The 17,915-nt window shown below is 35.8% G+C and overlaps 1 protein-coding gene across 10 annotated transcripts in view; it reads right to left on the bottom strand.

Moving 5' to 3' along the window:
* Sgce (sarcoglycan epsilon) overlaps positions 1-17,915 on the bottom strand; it is a 69,972-nt gene that overhangs the window by 7,656 nt on the left and 44,401 nt on the right. For 4 of the 10 annotated variants that reach the window (XM_010603430.2, XM_010603433.2, XM_010603434.2 and 1 more), the window contains 4 exons: positions 12,429-12,591; positions 9,665-9,876; positions 8,707-8,733; positions 7,795-7,983 (listed from right to left, as the gene is read on the bottom strand). In XM_010603430.2, the coding sequence (XP_010601732.1) occupies positions 7,795-7,983; positions 8,707-8,733; positions 9,665-9,876; positions 12,429-12,591 (591 nt within the window). Of the gene's footprint in view, positions 1-7,790; positions 7,984-8,706; positions 8,734-9,664; positions 9,877-12,428; positions 12,592-17,915 lie in introns of those variants that run through there. The other 6 variants (XM_010603432.2, XM_010603436.2, XM_010603435.2 and 3 more) reach the window with 5 other exon arrangements.

Below are 17,915 nucleotides of genomic sequence, written 5' to 3'. Positions count from 1 at the left end.
GAGGGGGAGGAGGAGGGGGAAGGAAGAAGACAACGATGACAGAAAACACGACGTCAGCATTCTCACACAGGCAGAGCTGGTAAAACAGAGACACGTGTTTCTCAGTAACCCTCAATCAAGACTCCCCCATTCAAGATAGCACCTGGATGAGATAGTTTGGATCCCTCTCATTTTTTCTCTTCCAACACATCCTTCTGTGGAGGACTGCTTGAAAACCACTGATCAAAGTCAACCTATGTCCTGTCACTCTTTCTCCAGCCTCCATTTTCTCCTCTTCCACTACACTTCTAAACTTTCAAAATCACATTGGGTTTGGCTAGTTGATGTGAGATGGCTGTGTGAGAAAGTGGTGCACACACAGACTACTAAGAAACTTAAAAAAGGCGACCGAGGAAGCAGTTGTGTACGTTACATTGATTTAGTGACTTAAAAGTACCCACAGAACATCTGTGCTTGGCTAAATTAGAACAATGCAATACTTTCCTTTTCATTTCAACTGAAACTTTAGAAGAGTTATATTAAACATGATTATGTGTACAAAAGAGTCCTCAACCAAAAGATGAGAATGCACTTCCCCCAAGTCTTCAAGGTGTGTGCCCAAAGCTCTAATTCTGTGGCTGCCCAAACTTGGAACTATCTGTGAGCCAGTGAACATAAGAGTATAATAATTCTATGATGGACATATTTGAATTTAAGAGTTAAAGAGCGATACCTCATAAGAGCACTGCTACTGGAACACTAGAAACACCAAACTACACTTGGGGTAAGCAGCAAAAAATGCAGGAAGAGAGTGGGGGGTTGACTTCAAATAGAGACTTTATAATCCCTCAAAGAAAGGACCATTATTAAGTCATAAAACTACTTAAAATAATTAAGTTATTAATGGACTAACTGAAAGGTTATAATGTGTAAACTATGGCATTACGTAGAAAGTCAAGAAAACTATAATTCTCTAAATTACTAGCAGTAATTATTTTCTGATTTTATTGCCATTAATTACAATCATTTAAATAGAACATTATATAAATTAGTCATCGCACAAACCTCATTCTTTGAGAAAGCAAAGGCAATAACTTGCAAATTAAGAAATAAGTGATTTGGGAGAGTATACAATTATTTGTTATTTGTAACTCTTTCAAGGTAATTTGACATTCTTGGATACCCTGTAGAGTAATTCTGTGAGTAAGGTGGATGATTACCAACTTATTATATCGTTACTTGCTTGAAAATATGAAAGCAAACTGATTTGCATAAAGCCACAGAATCTATGCCAGAGCAGAAGAAAAATGATATTAGTTATGCAGAATATAAAATTTTTTTCTTTTAGCATAGGATGGAGATATTTAACAATAAAAATAGTAATATTATTTCAGGAATTTTTCATTATTATAGTAAAGTTGATATTGCCACAGCTTTTTTTTTTCTAAAAATTATGATTTGGCCCTTTTTTTTATGAACCCAGGGACTCATATATGCTAGGCAAGAACTCTCACACTCTAAGCTACATTCTCTGCCTTTTAAAAAATTTTATTTTGATAAAAAGGTGTCCTTATCAATGCCCAGGCTGGCTCTGAACTTGTACTTTTCTGGCCTCAGCCTCCCTCTGGAGTAGCTGGGATTACAGGTACGCACTACCACGCCCAGCTCTGACCTACAAGGGCTTTTGCTGAGGAATCAGGTCATTATTTGCTGGAAAGAAAGGAGGAAGGACAGAGAGAAGGTCATAAAGAATTTGGAAACATCGTGATTTTAAATTTCAAAATTTACCTGCTATCAAAAGGGAAAGAAAGCATTTCCCCTTGGATTGTAAAAAGCCAAAGTAAATCTATCACAGCTTTAAGTCAAAGCAGTTAAATGTATCGAACCAAAATCCATAAAGCAATATTGTACCTAACACTTTTAGCATATACTTGCTGAATGAAAAATAAATTTTAGAAGTCAATGGCTTTGAAATAACCTTGGCTGATTGACAATTTTCATTAACAAGGAGCAATTATTTTGGTCCCCCAAAACAGTTTCTGCAAACTGATACTTTTATTAAATCTTAATTTATTTATGGAATTTTATCTTAAAGTTGGTTCTCATTACTACCAAGAGGAAGACAAAGGAAAAAATACTTAAATAAAAGTTAAAATGATTAGTTATTATCTTTAATTAGATTTAATTCTACATTTGTACTTCTTAGTTTGCAAAAGATTAAGCAAAACCTACCTCCTGCTTTAAAGGACATCCAATTATCCTGGATTAGGTATTATGTTTGGTATAATGAATAAGGAAAAATTTTGAATAGCCAATTAAAATCTTCAAGGAAAATGTGTGGGTCATTTTCCCACATTATTCATTACCTAAGGGTCCTCTATAAAGATCCTTGCTACTCACAAAAAAAAAAAAAAAAAAAAAAAAAAAATCAAAACAGTGTCTATGTTGTTATAAGAAAACAGTAACAAGGCAGAATTTCCCCCTAAAAGGAGACATAATTAATTCCTCACAAATTTAACAATGCATTGATTTTTTTAGGAAACTGAATATTTGGTCTCTCATCAATGCCCTTTTCCCAAAGCATAAAATTACAAACTAATTACACTCTCCAGCTGATTTTTAGCTCTCCAACTTTTAGCATTTAAAAAAAAAATATTCATTGTTTATTGGTACATTTTATGTGTACAATGAGATGACGAGGCAATGCTTTGTTTTCCTGGTGTTTTGAGACAGGGTCTCACTGTCCAATACTTTGTTATTAGCGCTAATTTCTTTTTCTTTATTTTTCCTGCTACCAGGTATTGAACTCAGGACCTTAGGCTTGCCAGGTAGGTGTGGCGCCACTGAGCTACAGGCTCAGGGAGCACTGATTTCTTCTCCACATCTTTAAGAAGTTTAAGGTGGCGTGGAAAAGTGTACCCCTCATTAGAAATACCAGATGTTTTAGATATTCCCCATTTTAAATGTTAAGTCCTAGGGCCAGGGATTTAGCTCAGTGGTTCTGCTGCCTGCCTCGCAAGCATAAGGACCGGAGTTCGATCCCCCTTACCAGGGGGGAAAAAAAATAGTTAAATCCTAGCCGGGTGTGGTGGCATACGCCTGTAATGCCTGTAATCCCAGCACTCCGGAGGCTGAGGCAGGAGGATCACTGTCAGTTCGAGACCAGCCTGGGCTACATAGCGAGTTCCAGGTCAGTCTCAACTACATAGTGAGACTCTCTCTATATATATATAAAAAATGTTAAGTCCTTTAAATCAGGGATTCTCAACTGTTTCTTATTTTTCTTTCTCTCCTATAACATGCTCTTCCACCATTCTCCCAATCCCCATGTTCAGGGCATTGGGATCTGCACTGGGTGGGCTCCACAGTGATGCTGACCAGGAATGCAGCTTGGAAACAACTCCATTACACTCTCAGCCTTACTACTTAAAATTCTAGAATTTGAATGTTTTTCATTAAATAATCACAGAGGTTTAACTCTGAGGCACACCTACCAAATTTATGATGGGTTTTCCATGTCAAATCTTGGGTCACAAATATAATCCCCAACCACAACAAGGATTCTTTGGGAATAGGCCATTTACAATTAAGAATACTCTAAAATATGATTTGTAGAAATAAACTGCAGTAAAGGAATCGCCTGTAGGGAAGGAAAAAAATCTTCCTACTATCAATGTTAATGTTTATTCACTGAGCTACAAAGACCAAATAAGTACAGAGGAGAAAGGGTGATTAGGTAAGGGAGTGGGAAGCTTCCACACAATCCACTGAAGCCTGCAGCTGCTCAGTGCTACCCAGGTCATGGCACGTGAGGAAGGTCTAGGAAACTGCTCAAAGCAGAGGAGACCAGGGGCACATGAAGATGCTTATGTCCTACACAGAATCTTAGAACAGAAAAATAACATAAAATAACGTAAGTGAAATCTTAAAAAAACAAAAAAAGCCTGAGTCTAGGTAATGACCAACACTGCACTCTTCATGGTGACCACAGATGCAGCCTGTGGTACAATAAGTTGCTGGATAGGAGGGACTTGCCAATAGTACTGGAGAACTCCCCATATTATCTCTGTAAATTTCTTGTACCTCTAAAATCATTTCGTAATTTAAAAACGCATATTAAAGAATACATTAGCAAAGATCAAATTATGTTAACCTTACATTCTTAGACTACGTGATAATTTAACAGCCTGTTTATATTATCCATGATTTGAAAAGCAAAACGAACACTGTACAAAAGGAATTTTCCCTCCTTTTGGAGTAAGGGCTATGCCTCTCAATTCTACCCTGGCTTCTCCTTCTACTGCCTCTGTATTTATTTTGCTTGTACACTGGATCACAGATGCATGTAAGGTCAATGACTGCACTATCAATCCCTGAGAAGGTATCAGTGTAGGTAAATAATCTTATCTCAGTGCTGACCTAATTTAGCTTTGTCTCTTATCAGTGTCTCAAATTTATTATCTACAAATGATTAAGCTTTTTTTTTAGCTGGATAATTTATGGTGCCAGTCTGGAGCTCTGTGAAGCATTCTCCCAAAAAGAAAACAGACAGTGTAATTGATAACAGTGGCAGTCTCTCATTATACAGCAGTTGAAAGTCCGCTATACTTCTGAGGTGGATCGACTTGTTTAAAACACCAAACTAACTTCTATGCAGCTTTGAAAGAAATCTTTGAACCTTCACGAGTCTTACGTAGAAGCCCACATAAATGTTTAACCACATTCTTATGCTTGAATGTTTCTGGTGTCAAGTTTGAAGAATAAACATGAAGTCCTCAGCTGGGCAATTATTTATGAATGATAAACTCAGTACATATAATACATATCCTTTAGGGAGGGTTAATTATAGTTACAAAGCAACACTATCCAAGTATATACCTGATAATAAAGTATTGTAATGTCTCCTCAACTACAATATCTCATTTTAAATGTGAAAGTTCAGCTCTATCCAAAAGACCAAAAAATATTTATGTGTCTACTTGGAGCTGAAATAAAACTTAAAAAAAAAAACCAACAAAATTATGTTTTATAGTGAAAATGGTAAAAGCTGAATTTGTGTAAAGGGTAGCAATGATGAACCTGATAAAATAAATTCCCTATTATCTGGCATGGTTGGAAAATGAGGTTAATCACATATTCTGGCTTATAGGGAGTTACCATAGAGACCATGCACATATTATCTATTTCCAAGAATAAAAGAAAAGTATTATACAGTCAACACTGAAATGACACCAAAGGTAACTTAATTTTCCTCTGATGAGTCAGACATACTTGATGATCCTGCAGTGCCTCAGAATAATCACTGTGAACATCATCAATTATCCATGTAACCTATTCTATAGAAGTGCTAGTTAATGGAGCTTCTCCATTAGCAGGAATCTGAATAGGAAGGTTTTCTGGACTTAAAAACACCTATATGTTGAAATTGTTGCAAGTTCATTTGCAAATAGGTCTGATCAACATAATGACAGATTTGATGGGGCTATGGAAGGGCCAGAAAGATGCATTTGGTTGTAAACTAGAAAGAAATTTTTACTTTGTTCATACATTAGTAGCAACATTACAAAATGCTAACCACAGGGAATCAAAACAATTTTTCAGGAGCTATTCTTACTCTCAATATATGATGGTTGGAAAGAACTATCTTAAAGACAAAGGTTTTTCTCTCCCTTAAACTTCATGAGCAATAGTTTTACTGACAAACACATTCAAATTCTTCTATTCACCACAACGGCTTTGCATTCTAACTTTATAGCATTGTTATCTTGTCAATAGAAGCACTTCTCAAACTCTGTTCTCTGAAAAGTTAGCTATTCTGACCTTTTCTCAGGGATTCACAAAATATATCAACATGCAAGATGTTCCAAAGAACTCTTGTATCTTAAAAAACATTCAAACAAAACCTGGTTTCCATGTATATTTGACTATTTCACTTTTCAAGAGTACTTATAAAGTTTTACTGGTACACTAAACAGTACAAAAGATGCTTGTCTTAAAGTGAAATTCCTTTTCATGTTGAAGGTGAATGATAAGTTGACTCATAATTTTCATCTCAAAAAGGAAGGAAGGTTTGCTAAATTGTGCATTGTTACAATATTCTTAAATTTTTCCTTAGGCTTCACATGAGCATCTTCTAAATAACCTGGGTCTTACGATGACTCAAAACAGTTGGGCCACTGATGAGCAAAGAGCACAGAAATCCACGTTTTCCATTCACTAAACTAAACTCCGTGAAACTTAAATACTTCTATCTTTGATATAACAATATTTCCAAACCCAAATCTTAAATATGTATAATTTCCCTTTATCACTGAAAGGTTCTGAATGAATTATACACGCGTGCGCATGCGTGAACACGCACACACACACACACACACACACACACCCCTCTGGCCTATGCAATTCTAAGAAAATGATATTAGAACACTTTAGGAGAATGTAATATTTTTGGATTTCTAAAATATTTCAGGAAATTTGTCTAAGCTGATTGCCTGTATTACTCATCTCAATTATTAATTTTCCAATTACTACATACATTTTATTTTATTCATTCATTTTGGTTGTTTTGAGACAGGGTCTCATTATGTAGTTCAGGCAGGTCTCAAACTCACAGTGATCCTCTTGCCTCAGCCTCCTTAATGCTGGGATTACAGCATGTGCCACCACGCCCAGCAGATCACATTCATTTTACCTAACAACATAATAAGCACTCTCAATGGGCAGAGGTTTGTATCCAGCATGTTCCCCCTCTTTTTTTTTTCCTATAGTGCTGGGGATTGAGCCTGAGGCCTTGCATATGCAAGTGTTCCACCAATAAGCTATACTCATAGCCCTTCCAGATTAGTATTTTAAGCAGTACTTACTTTTTTTTTTTTTTCGTACTGGGGATCTAATTCAGGACCTTTCACTTGTGAGGAGGCGGAACCACTGAGCTAAAGTCCCGGCCCAGTATTTACTTTTATATCACATTTTAAGGTATGTGCATGCAATTGAAGGTATGTGTGTTAGGAGAGAGAGAGAGAGAAAGAGAGAGAGAGAGAGAGAGAATTTTCCTGCATAGCCATTTTATTTACTTTGAAAATGAAAAAGACTTCAAAAGTAACTTTATGACTTCCAGTGCTTAAAAAAAAAAAAAAAGAGCTATGTTCTTAAAAGTAAAAGAGTTTTATCTACTATTTCATGAATCACAAGTTAGCTTTAGGCATATAAGGTTCCTCAACCTTCTGCCCTTATCCTAACCCATTCAAAGGTCTCCTCCAGGCTGTCTAACCATGGTCTTCCAGCATTAGAGAAGGTGGCACCAATAAAATACATCTTTATAGCCCAAATTGGAACTGCACATTTTGATATACAAGCAGACCACACCAAAAACTAAAAACCCTCTTCCCTGAAAAAAATTTTATTACACAGATCTGTGATAGCTAAAAAAGGTTAACAAAACCAAGTAATTCTGATGACATCTCCAAAAAAATTTTGTTTGTCATGCTTTAGGATATGTTTCTCTTTTCACAATTAACTCGTCCCCAAACAAACATATAGGGTGGTTTATTACCAGTGTCACTTTCTTAAATATTGAGACAAATGTGGTCTTGTCTGGATTAGTGAAAAAAAAAGAATTTCCTTACAGTAATTCTACTGTCTTTGTGTCAGGCCAGTGCAGTAAGGAGCTACATTATCAATTACCTAGAGGGATTTTTTTCTCTTCTAGTTATAAACATGCAAACAAAGGCAACAACAACCAAGATCTGGATCTTTACAAACGTGAATAAAATCATGCACGCACACTACTAATCTTGGCTCTGAGGGGAGACTTACTGTTGCGTCTGCATCAGCGGCATGTTGGTACCATCATAGGTGTCTGTATGCAGAGGCGGAAGGATCTCCCCCGTCACCGGGTGGAACACAGGCAGCGTTGACAGGGGCCACGCTATCTCTCTGTTCTTGGACATATCTCGGAGCTCCTTGGTAGATTTCTGAATGGCACTGTGATGGACTAGCTGAATGCTACACCAAAAAGAAATGAATAACATACACTTAAGATCACAGATTACCCTGATGGGCCATCAATTTTAAAAAATGTAAAATCCTTTTCCTTTAAAATCACAAGACATTATTGCATTTTGGGCATTCTGCAAACTATCTCAGGAAGAGATCTGTCTCCCATACTTTTAACATAGCAGAAATGGAAATTCAAAACTGGTTTTGAAGTATGTAAGTCTCAAATTAAACTAAGCTATGAAGCATTGTGTTAATATTACAGCCCTAAGACAAATTAGTTTTCTATTTATTTTCTATGATTAAAACTACCATGCTTTTATGTCATTGCTTTTTGTGGGGCATTTTTATAAATACTCACAGAAGTTTCATTTAATGGTAGGTTATTACTGTAGATTCAGGAAAACTGGTCTGAAAGTTCTTTTCATCTGTTCTCCGGTTTATAAAAATGCAGATTGGGAAATCACATAATACAAATGGCAAGTTAATATTCTGAACCTGAAATATTTTAGGTTTAATTTTTATCTAAGTAAGCTTCATTTTCAAACCCTTTTTAGTTTTAGTTTCTACCCCTCCTACGTGACTCTATTTAGAAAGCAGCTTTCACACTTATGAAATAAACTATGAAAGATGATGAATGAAAAGAAAAAAGCAGGACAGACATGTAAAGAGCATCATGGGCAGCAACTGAGAAGTGGAAAGATGATAAATAACAGGAAAGAAGACACTTACTCTGGTGTTTGCATGTTTCTCTTTTCCCTAGAAACAAAACAAAATTTATGAATTAAATAATAGCATTGATATTTGTAACATTAAGACGATATGCTCACGGGACACTGCATGATGTGCAAATGCTGATGCTGTTACTTTCAAACGCAACCAGGCAGCATCTGCCACCAGGGTGATGGCATTGCTTGGATGAGTACACATACCGCCATGGAATACTGATGAGGTACACAAAACATGGAAAAAAATGGAGCTCGCGAAGCAGCTCTTGACTGAAATAAATTTCATGACATAATGAAATCAGGCTACATGTAAAAATGGAGGAATTTGTTACTTGCTGCTTTATTAATTTTTTATCCTTTGCTTTATTACCCTGACTTCCAGATAATCTCAGGAGATTACCTTAACTGACATCGATGTCCTGAAAGTTCTATTCATGAAGCAAAGACTCATTACTCAAATTATGCCTTATTTTCATTAATTTACTCCTAAGTTATTTTTTTAATATATTTTAAGCATTTATAGTGTGACACCCTGTTTGACAGCAGAATGATTTCAGGAAGAATTCTGACCGTCACTTCTGGTAAAACTGACTAGGACAATTTACTTATTTAAAGTGTAATTACCATGTCAATAGATCCCACAGCCTCTGCTCGCACAAGATGGCTCGTGCAACCAAGTATCTAGCCTGAATTATTTCTGGGATGGTTTTACCAGCATGGATTTACATCTAGGCTTAACAATCTTTGAATAAAGTAATTATGGTCCCTAATTTGATTTACTAGACGCAAAATTATTTTAATTTCCTTTAAAGGAATAAAGTACTACAGTTGGACTTGAACCCAATTTCAATTTATTTATAGAGTGTTTTATGAACTAAATGAAACTTCGCTTTTAATGGAATCATTCATGTTGTTATCTTAGCAGGCTCTCTAATTCTTTATTAGTGTTTGAAAGTACTCACACTCCTTCCCGTCGGCAGCACATGATATAAGCAAGTATTAGAAAGAGGACCAGTGCTACTGCCGAGGGCACAGCCAGGGTAACTAGGAAATCCGTATAATAGTCTCTGCTTTTCAAAGAATCAGAAGGGGGTCTGTACTCTCCACCATCAGGTAAAATCCCCTCTCCTCGGATCACTTCCTGATAGGTGGACACTTGCTTTGTTTTATCCACCTGATACAAGAGAAGACAAATTACACATAAAATTAATAGCTGTAAACATCATGAGATTTTAAGATCTTGAAACAACAAAACATTCTTTGACAGAGTCCCCTAAAGATCCATCTTTTCTGCTTGCTTTCTCACTTTAAATGTGCAACTATTTATTGGAGCTAGGGAAAGGTAATGAATGTCCGCCCTACATTATGGATATTTTACATAGGTACATGGACATACATAATATAGGTATAGATGTAGTTTTTGTCTTCTTCTTCTTTCAAAGTAGGAGTCTTTAATATTGCTATGTAAATGTCTTATTTCCTAGTGATAAACCTCTAGTATGATGTTAACAAGCCACAGACTGGCTGATAAACAGGTGTGGTGGTATAGTTACTAAAGGTAGTGAAAGTGGAAAAAGAGAAGACAAAAAAAGGACAATTTCAAAATGTACTGATCCTCATCTTTCTGCCATCCAACTGACAGAAATAATATTTAGAAAGACAGCTGATAGAGCATGGATCCACTCAGTGCTATAGTTTTACTGAATTCTACCCTGTGATTAAAAAAAAAATGCATACTCACACTGTGACAATTTACTCCCAAGCTAACTGAACTACTTTCAGAGCCAGGCATGGTGCTGCACACCTATAATCCCAGTATTTGGGAGGCTAAGGCTGGGGGATTGCCATGAGTCCAAGGCCAGCCTAGACTCTATAGTGAGACCTCATCTCCAAAAAACAACAAAATGAAACAGAAAAATCGAATTGCTTTTGCGAGTTGCATTTAGCTACTCAGGTTTTTATTACAGGACATTAAAAATGTTATCATGTGAAATTTGTTATATTAGTGGTTGTAAATTTGTTGCATCTGTTGTCATGTGCAATTTGTTACGTTTCCACCAAAAGCGTTCAAGGAAGCGTTATGCGCGGCATTACTCAATATCATCTCCCAAAGTATTATTCAATGACAGTAAGATCTTGGCTTTTCTGCCAAGGAATTGATATTCTATGTCTTTTTAAGAACTGAATGACTGATGAATTTTCTTTTTTCAATCTGGACATTAGAAGGTGTAAAGACGTTACACTTTTTGGGTTAGAGATTCGGTCCCAATTTTTTTTTTTTTTTGGTACAGGGGATCAAACTCGGGTCCTTGCGCTTGCGAGGCAGGCGGCAGAACCACTGAGCTAAATCCTCGGCCCCCAAATTTTCCATTTTTAATATTTTATTTATAATATTTATTCTGCTACTCTACCTTAAGTCTCCTGCAATTTTCTGTAGTAGGATGTAGCACATACATATGTATGTGTGAAATTTTAAAATGCAAATTTCCAGCTTTTGCATTTATAAAGTCTTACAACAAAAACTAAAACCTTCAAAGCATAAGTCATTTTAAACTGCTAGAAGTTAGATAGCATTCTCAAATATAAATGCATGGTACTGTACAAGCTCAAGTGAAATGGTGCAGGTCAGGCCTACCACCTCCTGATTCCAAGTCGCCTAAATAGAGGATTCGATTTAAACCATAATCACTGCTGCTCTTTCCCACCCTTGTAAGATTAGCACCATAACTGAAATCATGAGCGTTAGACATTCAACTATAATGCACATACAGAATAACAGAATAATTTTATTTTATTTCAAGAGACAAAGAAAGGGCACTATTTTTCAAAGATGCAAAGGACAGGGCACAAGGCCACAGCGGTGCCAAGTGGTGCAGCCTGAATACAGTGCTTTCCAAAACTGGATCCTGGAAAGCTGCCTACAGTTGGCTAGAAGACATGCAGTGACAGTTGTGTTTATGTGTCAATAACTTTGTTCAAATGTCAACCTTAAACTTAGATCTCATGCACTCACTACCAATCACAGAAAGTTGACTGAAGTTAAATCTAAAGGTTACTACAAAATTAAAACAACTTTCCTATTTTTCAGGTATCAATATCAAAGTATATCAGGGATATGTACTTAAAATATTAAATGTAAATATTTAAAAATATTATACACATCTATCTCACCTATATATGAAATCTCACGTTTTCCTCTCCCTTTTAGCATACAAATTAAAAAGCGGCTTAGAAAAAAGTGTAATGCCTATGAATTTATTCTTAAGGCTACAAGACATTAATATCCCTCTAGGAATTAGTTCTTATCCCTTGAACTTTGCCCACAAGTTACGTTTGCAGGAAATTTGTGGTTTATATTGAGATGCATTATTGTTCTCCATTCTCCCCTTCTAAAGTGAGAGACTGGCTGCACATTTCAGCAGAGGCTTTCTGCACAGACCACACTGATTCCTCATCTGTGCTGATTTAACAGCACCTGTGTGTCCAACAGGCTCGTCTGGACCACCTACTAAGCTAATCCAACCCCAGCCACTAATCCAGGGCAGAGTGAGTACAAAGGTAGAAATACTCTTTCCTAAATGGATGCAAAGTCAAGGAAGTCCACTGTAGTTAACAAAGTAAATCGGGGCTGTTTCCCTAAAAGCAATTCAGGTTTCAGTACAACATTCTGTCCCACCACACCATGGCAAATTACATTTGCAAAAACAAAATTAAGCAGAAACTCACCAGTGAAATTTTGCACCAGTCAATGTAAAATTGAGTACGAAACTTTTTATCACAGGTTATTACTGGCTCCATTTCTTGGCTGCATCTCAATTGATTCTGAGGATTTTCAACTTCTCGTAAACAAGAAGAAAATGGGACATCGGCACCAACCATGACATAAACACTGTAAAAATGTGAAACTCTCAAGTTATCCTTTAAGAGATTGAAAACACTGAAAAACAATCTAACCTGAAAGCAGGGTTTATCCTTTTGAATTGAGGGATTAGCTAGAATCATCCCTGAGGTAGGGGCATGGTTTTTAAAGCAGTGATTCATGTAGGGGCTTCCTTTCCTTGGTTCTCTCATTCAGCCAATATTTACTCAGTGCCTCAGTGCCCCAGATATTCTCTCTAGTCTATGCTAATTTCTGGAAATTTTATTTCATCCTTTTTATTTCCATCAAGTCATGTGTCATATTCTGATTACTGTAATTGGTAACTACTCACATTTGAAAATATTACTAAGGTAAATTAGAGAACAATTCTGTTGTTAGAAGAATAATAAGTAAGATATCTTCACTCAATTTCATTATAATAAGATTCTAAAATTATACTGTTGTAGATACAGAGCTGTAGGCAAATTCTGTTACTCAACCTAACAGTTCCGTGGGTCAGTTTTTCTAGTACACAAACGACAATGTACGTGGTCTGTCATTAGAAGACTTCTCAAGACCCTTAACTTAGTTTCATCAAGGAAGTTAAAGGAAAATTATTTTTTGGTAATCACAAACAAGAAAAACAAATTTTCTATTATTGTTTTCTAACAGCAAATATGAGGAAGAACTCTAATTTATTGAAAGATTTCATAATAAAACAAACGGCAACGATGGCAGCATTTAAATAATCTTGGAGCACCTTGAGAAGGTGGGAATCTCACTAGCCTTTCAAAAGAAAAGAGAAAAACAAAAATGAATCGGAATATTTTTGCTTAAGGTCATGCTACAGTTACTTATAAGATGAAATAAAACCATTACAATTCTAGCTATATTTTGAAGATATTGATTAAACTTATCCTGAAATTCATTTGAAAATTCAAGAAACCTAGAATGGCCAAAACAGAAAAAAAAATTTGAAAAAAAATTCAATTTGGAAGACTCCCAATTTCTGATTTGAAAATTTAGGTGAAACTGTAATAGCCAAGATGGTGTGATACTGGCATACTGATAGACAGATCAATAAGACAGTAGAATTGAGAGTCTAGGAATAAACCCTAATAATTAGGAAACTGATTATTGTCAGACATACCAAGAACATTTTGAAATACATCAGAATAGTCTGTTCTAACAAAGTCTGGCTCAAGAGAAATTAACCAAAGCCCAACATGAAAGGGTCCTATCAGAGGCTAACTGCGTTGGGGAAGGGAAATACCCAACTCTAGCCAGCTCGGGCTTTCCAAGTATAGGAGGAAATACCCAACTCCAGGAACTTTCACCCTCCTGTCCCATATAAAGGGTGTCTCACATGAAGTGCACACCTGATGTTCACAGCTCAGAGTCACGGGGTCGCTGAAAGAGAAGTAATCATGTGGCTGGAGAACACTTACTCTGTCTACCCTGACACTTGACCATTACATTACCATGAGCGGTTCTAATTTATGGCAGTTCCTTGTACCCAGCATTAGTCTAGCTATCGAGAAAAAAAGTTACAAGACATCTCAATAGATTAAAAAAAAAGGCATGAAGAGGCTGAACAAGCATCAGATTCAGAGATATCAGGGATACTGAAATAATAAGATAAGAAATTTTAAACAACTATGATTAACTGCAAAAGGCTCTAATGAAAAAGGTAAATTTGTCTAAAAACATTCTTTAGAGAGACAGAAGACAATATAGGTCAGAAACGTAGATCTTCAGGATGAAAAATAGAATGTGGAAGAAATGAGGAAAAGTAAAATGAAAACTTTTTCTTATTCTTAATTGATCTAATAGATAACTGTTCAAAATAATTACAGCAATAATACATGCACTTAGGTTTAATTAAATATTTATTTGCATACAAAATGAACAACAGCAGTGATACAAAAGACCAGAGGGAAAAAATGGATTATTTTGTTTTCACAAAGTAGTCATACCACCTGTGAGGTGGTACAGTGTTACTTGAAAGTGGATTTCAATTATTTTTATGTGTATATGCAAGTTCTAAGGCAAAATTAAAATAGGACAAAAAAGAAGTACAATTGATATGCTGGGAGGAAAGAAAAAGAAATTATATAAATGCCCAATCAGAAAGGGGAAAAAAAGAAGGGACTGTGAAAAAAGTAACAAAAGACAAGAATAACAAGTAGAAAGCAGTTAACAAATAGTTGGCAATTCAGTTACAGCAATAGTCACATTAAACAGCAATGGACTAGAATCAATTAAAAGGCAAAGACTATCAGATTCAAAACTAAGATGCTTTCTACAAAGAACCTACTTTAAATATAAGAACACCTGGAAGAAAGTAAATGTATAGAGTGAGATATACTGTGTCAACACTAACAAAAAAGTGGGAAAAGCGCTGGGGATGGAACTCAGTGGTAGAGCACATGCTTGGTATGTGTTACACCCTGGGTTCATCCCTAGCATCAAAAGCAAAACAAAAACAAAACAAAACCAAAAAGCAGAAATGACCATATTAATTTCAGGCATAGCATACGTCATGGCAAGGAAAGTTGTCAGGGACGAAGAAGAATATTATATACTAATCAAAGGATCAATTCTCCAAGAATATGAAACAATGCTTAACATACATGAGCTTAATAACAAGAGCACCAAAATACCTGAGGCAACAACTGATAAAACTGCAGGGAGAAATGGATGAATCCACTCTTATATCTGGAGATTTCAGAATCTTCTATCAGAAATGGACACATCCAGGAAGCGAAAAGTCAGTAAAGACAGTTAGACTCAGCAACATCACCAATTAATTTAATAAACATTGCTAGACCACTTCGCCAAACAGTAGCAGAAAACATTGTTATCAAGCTCACATAAAACATTCACCAACGTTCTGGGCCATAAATCACCTTAAAAAATTTAAAAGAATAGAAATCATACAATATCTGTCCTCAGACTACAGCAAAATATATTAAAAGTTAGTATCAAAAGATAACAAAAAATCCAAAATACTTGGACATTAAGCAATATACTTCTAAATAACACATAGGTCAGAAAATTGTGAAGCAAAATTTAACATATTTTGAACTAAATGAAAATAAAAGAATAACATCAAACTTTGTGGAAAGCACCAAATGTATTATATAGAGGGAAATTTATGGTATTGAATGCATATATTAGAAAAGAAAGACTTAACATCAATTATCTAAGCTTTAGTTTGAAAAAACAGAAAACGTACAGCAAGTTATCCAAAGTACAGAGAAGTAAAGAAACAATAAAAAGTAGAGGGAAAATTGATATTAAAAGTGAATAGTCAATAAATTACAAAATCAAAGTAATGTAAAGCTGATTCTTTGAAAAAAATCAATAAAATTGATAAGCCAAGCCAACTAAAAAGAGAAAGAAACGAGAAAGTACCAGGCCCAGATGGATTCACTACTCATAATATAGAACAACGCCAATTCTGCATAATCTCTCTCCAAAGATAAAAGTCAAGAGAGTATTTTCTCTACCATTCTATAAAGCCTGCACTTTAATACTAAAATTAGATGAAGACATTATAGAAAAGAAGACCAATATCTTTAATAAAATCAGGTGCAAAAATTCTCAACAAAAGAAATAACAAATAATAACAGATTTGGATTTATCCCAGTTATGAGGGTTAGTTCAAGATCTTAAAATGAATTAACATAAGTTATCATATCAATGAGATAAAGAAGAAAACAGTCACATCTTATTAAATGGTGCAGGGAGGCATTTGATAAAATTCAACACTCATGTATGATTAAAAACTCACTGAACTAGTAATAGAAGAGAATTTCTTCAACTTACAGGTCATCTACAAAACTCCAGTGCTAACATTATACTAAATGGTAAGAAACCCAGAGCTTTCCCACAAATATCAAAACAAGTCAAGAATGTCATCTCTCACTATGCCTTTTCAATATCATACAGGAAGTCCTACCTATGTAATAAGAAAAGCAAAGGACATAAAAGATATACAGATTTGGTAGGAAGTTATAAAACTGTGCTGTTCAACAGATGATACGATCCAAAAGAATGGCCCAAAACTCTCTTAGAACTAATAAGCCATTATAGTAAGGTTGCAGGATATAAAAAGTTAATATACATTTTCACTTGTTCCCTATATACCTGCATGAACAGATAGAATTTGAAATTGAAAACACTATATCATTTACATTTGCATCCCCCAAAAGGGAATATTTCAATATAAATCTAATAAAAAATATATGAAGAACCCTTTAAGGGTTCATATACAAACAAAAAATCTGACTTTAAAATGGGCCAAGGATGTTACCAGATACCTCATCAAGGAAGACACGCAGATAGCATTATGAAAGGGTGCTCCACACGTCATCAGAGAGGTGCAAATCAGAGCAACGAGGTACCACTGTACTCCTATGAAAATGGCTGAAAATCCACAACACTGTCAACATGGGATGCTGCTAGCAAGGACAGAGATATGGGAGCCTTCCTTCCCCGCTGATGGGAACTCAGTACGTTATAGCCACTTAGGAACTGAGAGCTTGGTGGGTTCTTACAAATCTCTATATCCTCTCTTTATGGTCCTACTATCCTTTTCCTTAGTATTTACTTAAATGAGCTGAAAACACAGGTGTTTATAGCAAATTTATTTATTACTGTCAAAATTTAAGGGCCATCAAGTGTCCTTCAGTAGGTGACTAAGAAACTGTGGTATGTTCAAGAAATAAAATATTATTCAGCACCAATAAGGAATAAGCTCTCGATCCATGAAAAGACACAGAAAACAAACACATATTACTATGTGAAAGAACCCAATCTGAAAGGGATCCTCACTGCATCATTCTGGTTATATTTTGGATAAAGCAAACTATGGAGACGGCAATAAGATTAATAGTTGCATGGGGTAGAGGTAAAAGGGAGTGAAGAGATGAAGCACAGATGATTTTCAGGGCAGTGAAACTACTCTGTGTAACAGTGAAATGGTATATACAGGCCATGACGCGTCTGTCCAAAACCACACAAGCGTGAGTCCTAATGCAGGCTGTGGATGAGAGGGGTGAGGTGACAATGAACATTCATCTCTGGTAAGACACACACTGGTGGAGGGTGCTGACCATGGGGCAACAGTGGGGTATGGGAGATCTTTACACTTCCTACTTAATTTTTCGATGAGCCTAAAACTTCTCTAAAAAGTTTACTTAAAAATATATTTCAAAGGTCGGGCATGGTGGTGCATGCCTGTAGTCCCAGCACTTGGGAGGCTGAGGCAGGAGGATTGCTGTGAGTTTGAGACCAGCCTGGGCTACATAGTGAGTTCCAGAGCAGTACATAGTGAGACTCTGTCTTTA

Source organism: Fukomys damarensis, unplaced genomic scaffold (assembly GCF_012274545.1).
Source record: "Fukomys damarensis isolate Sample0158 unplaced genomic scaffold, DMR_v1.0_HiC HiC_scaffold_4, whole genome shotgun sequence".
Taxonomy (NCBI): Eukaryota; Metazoa; Chordata; class Mammalia; order Rodentia; family Bathyergidae; genus Fukomys; species Fukomys damarensis.
This window is presented reverse-complemented; position numbering and strand designations above follow the sequence as displayed.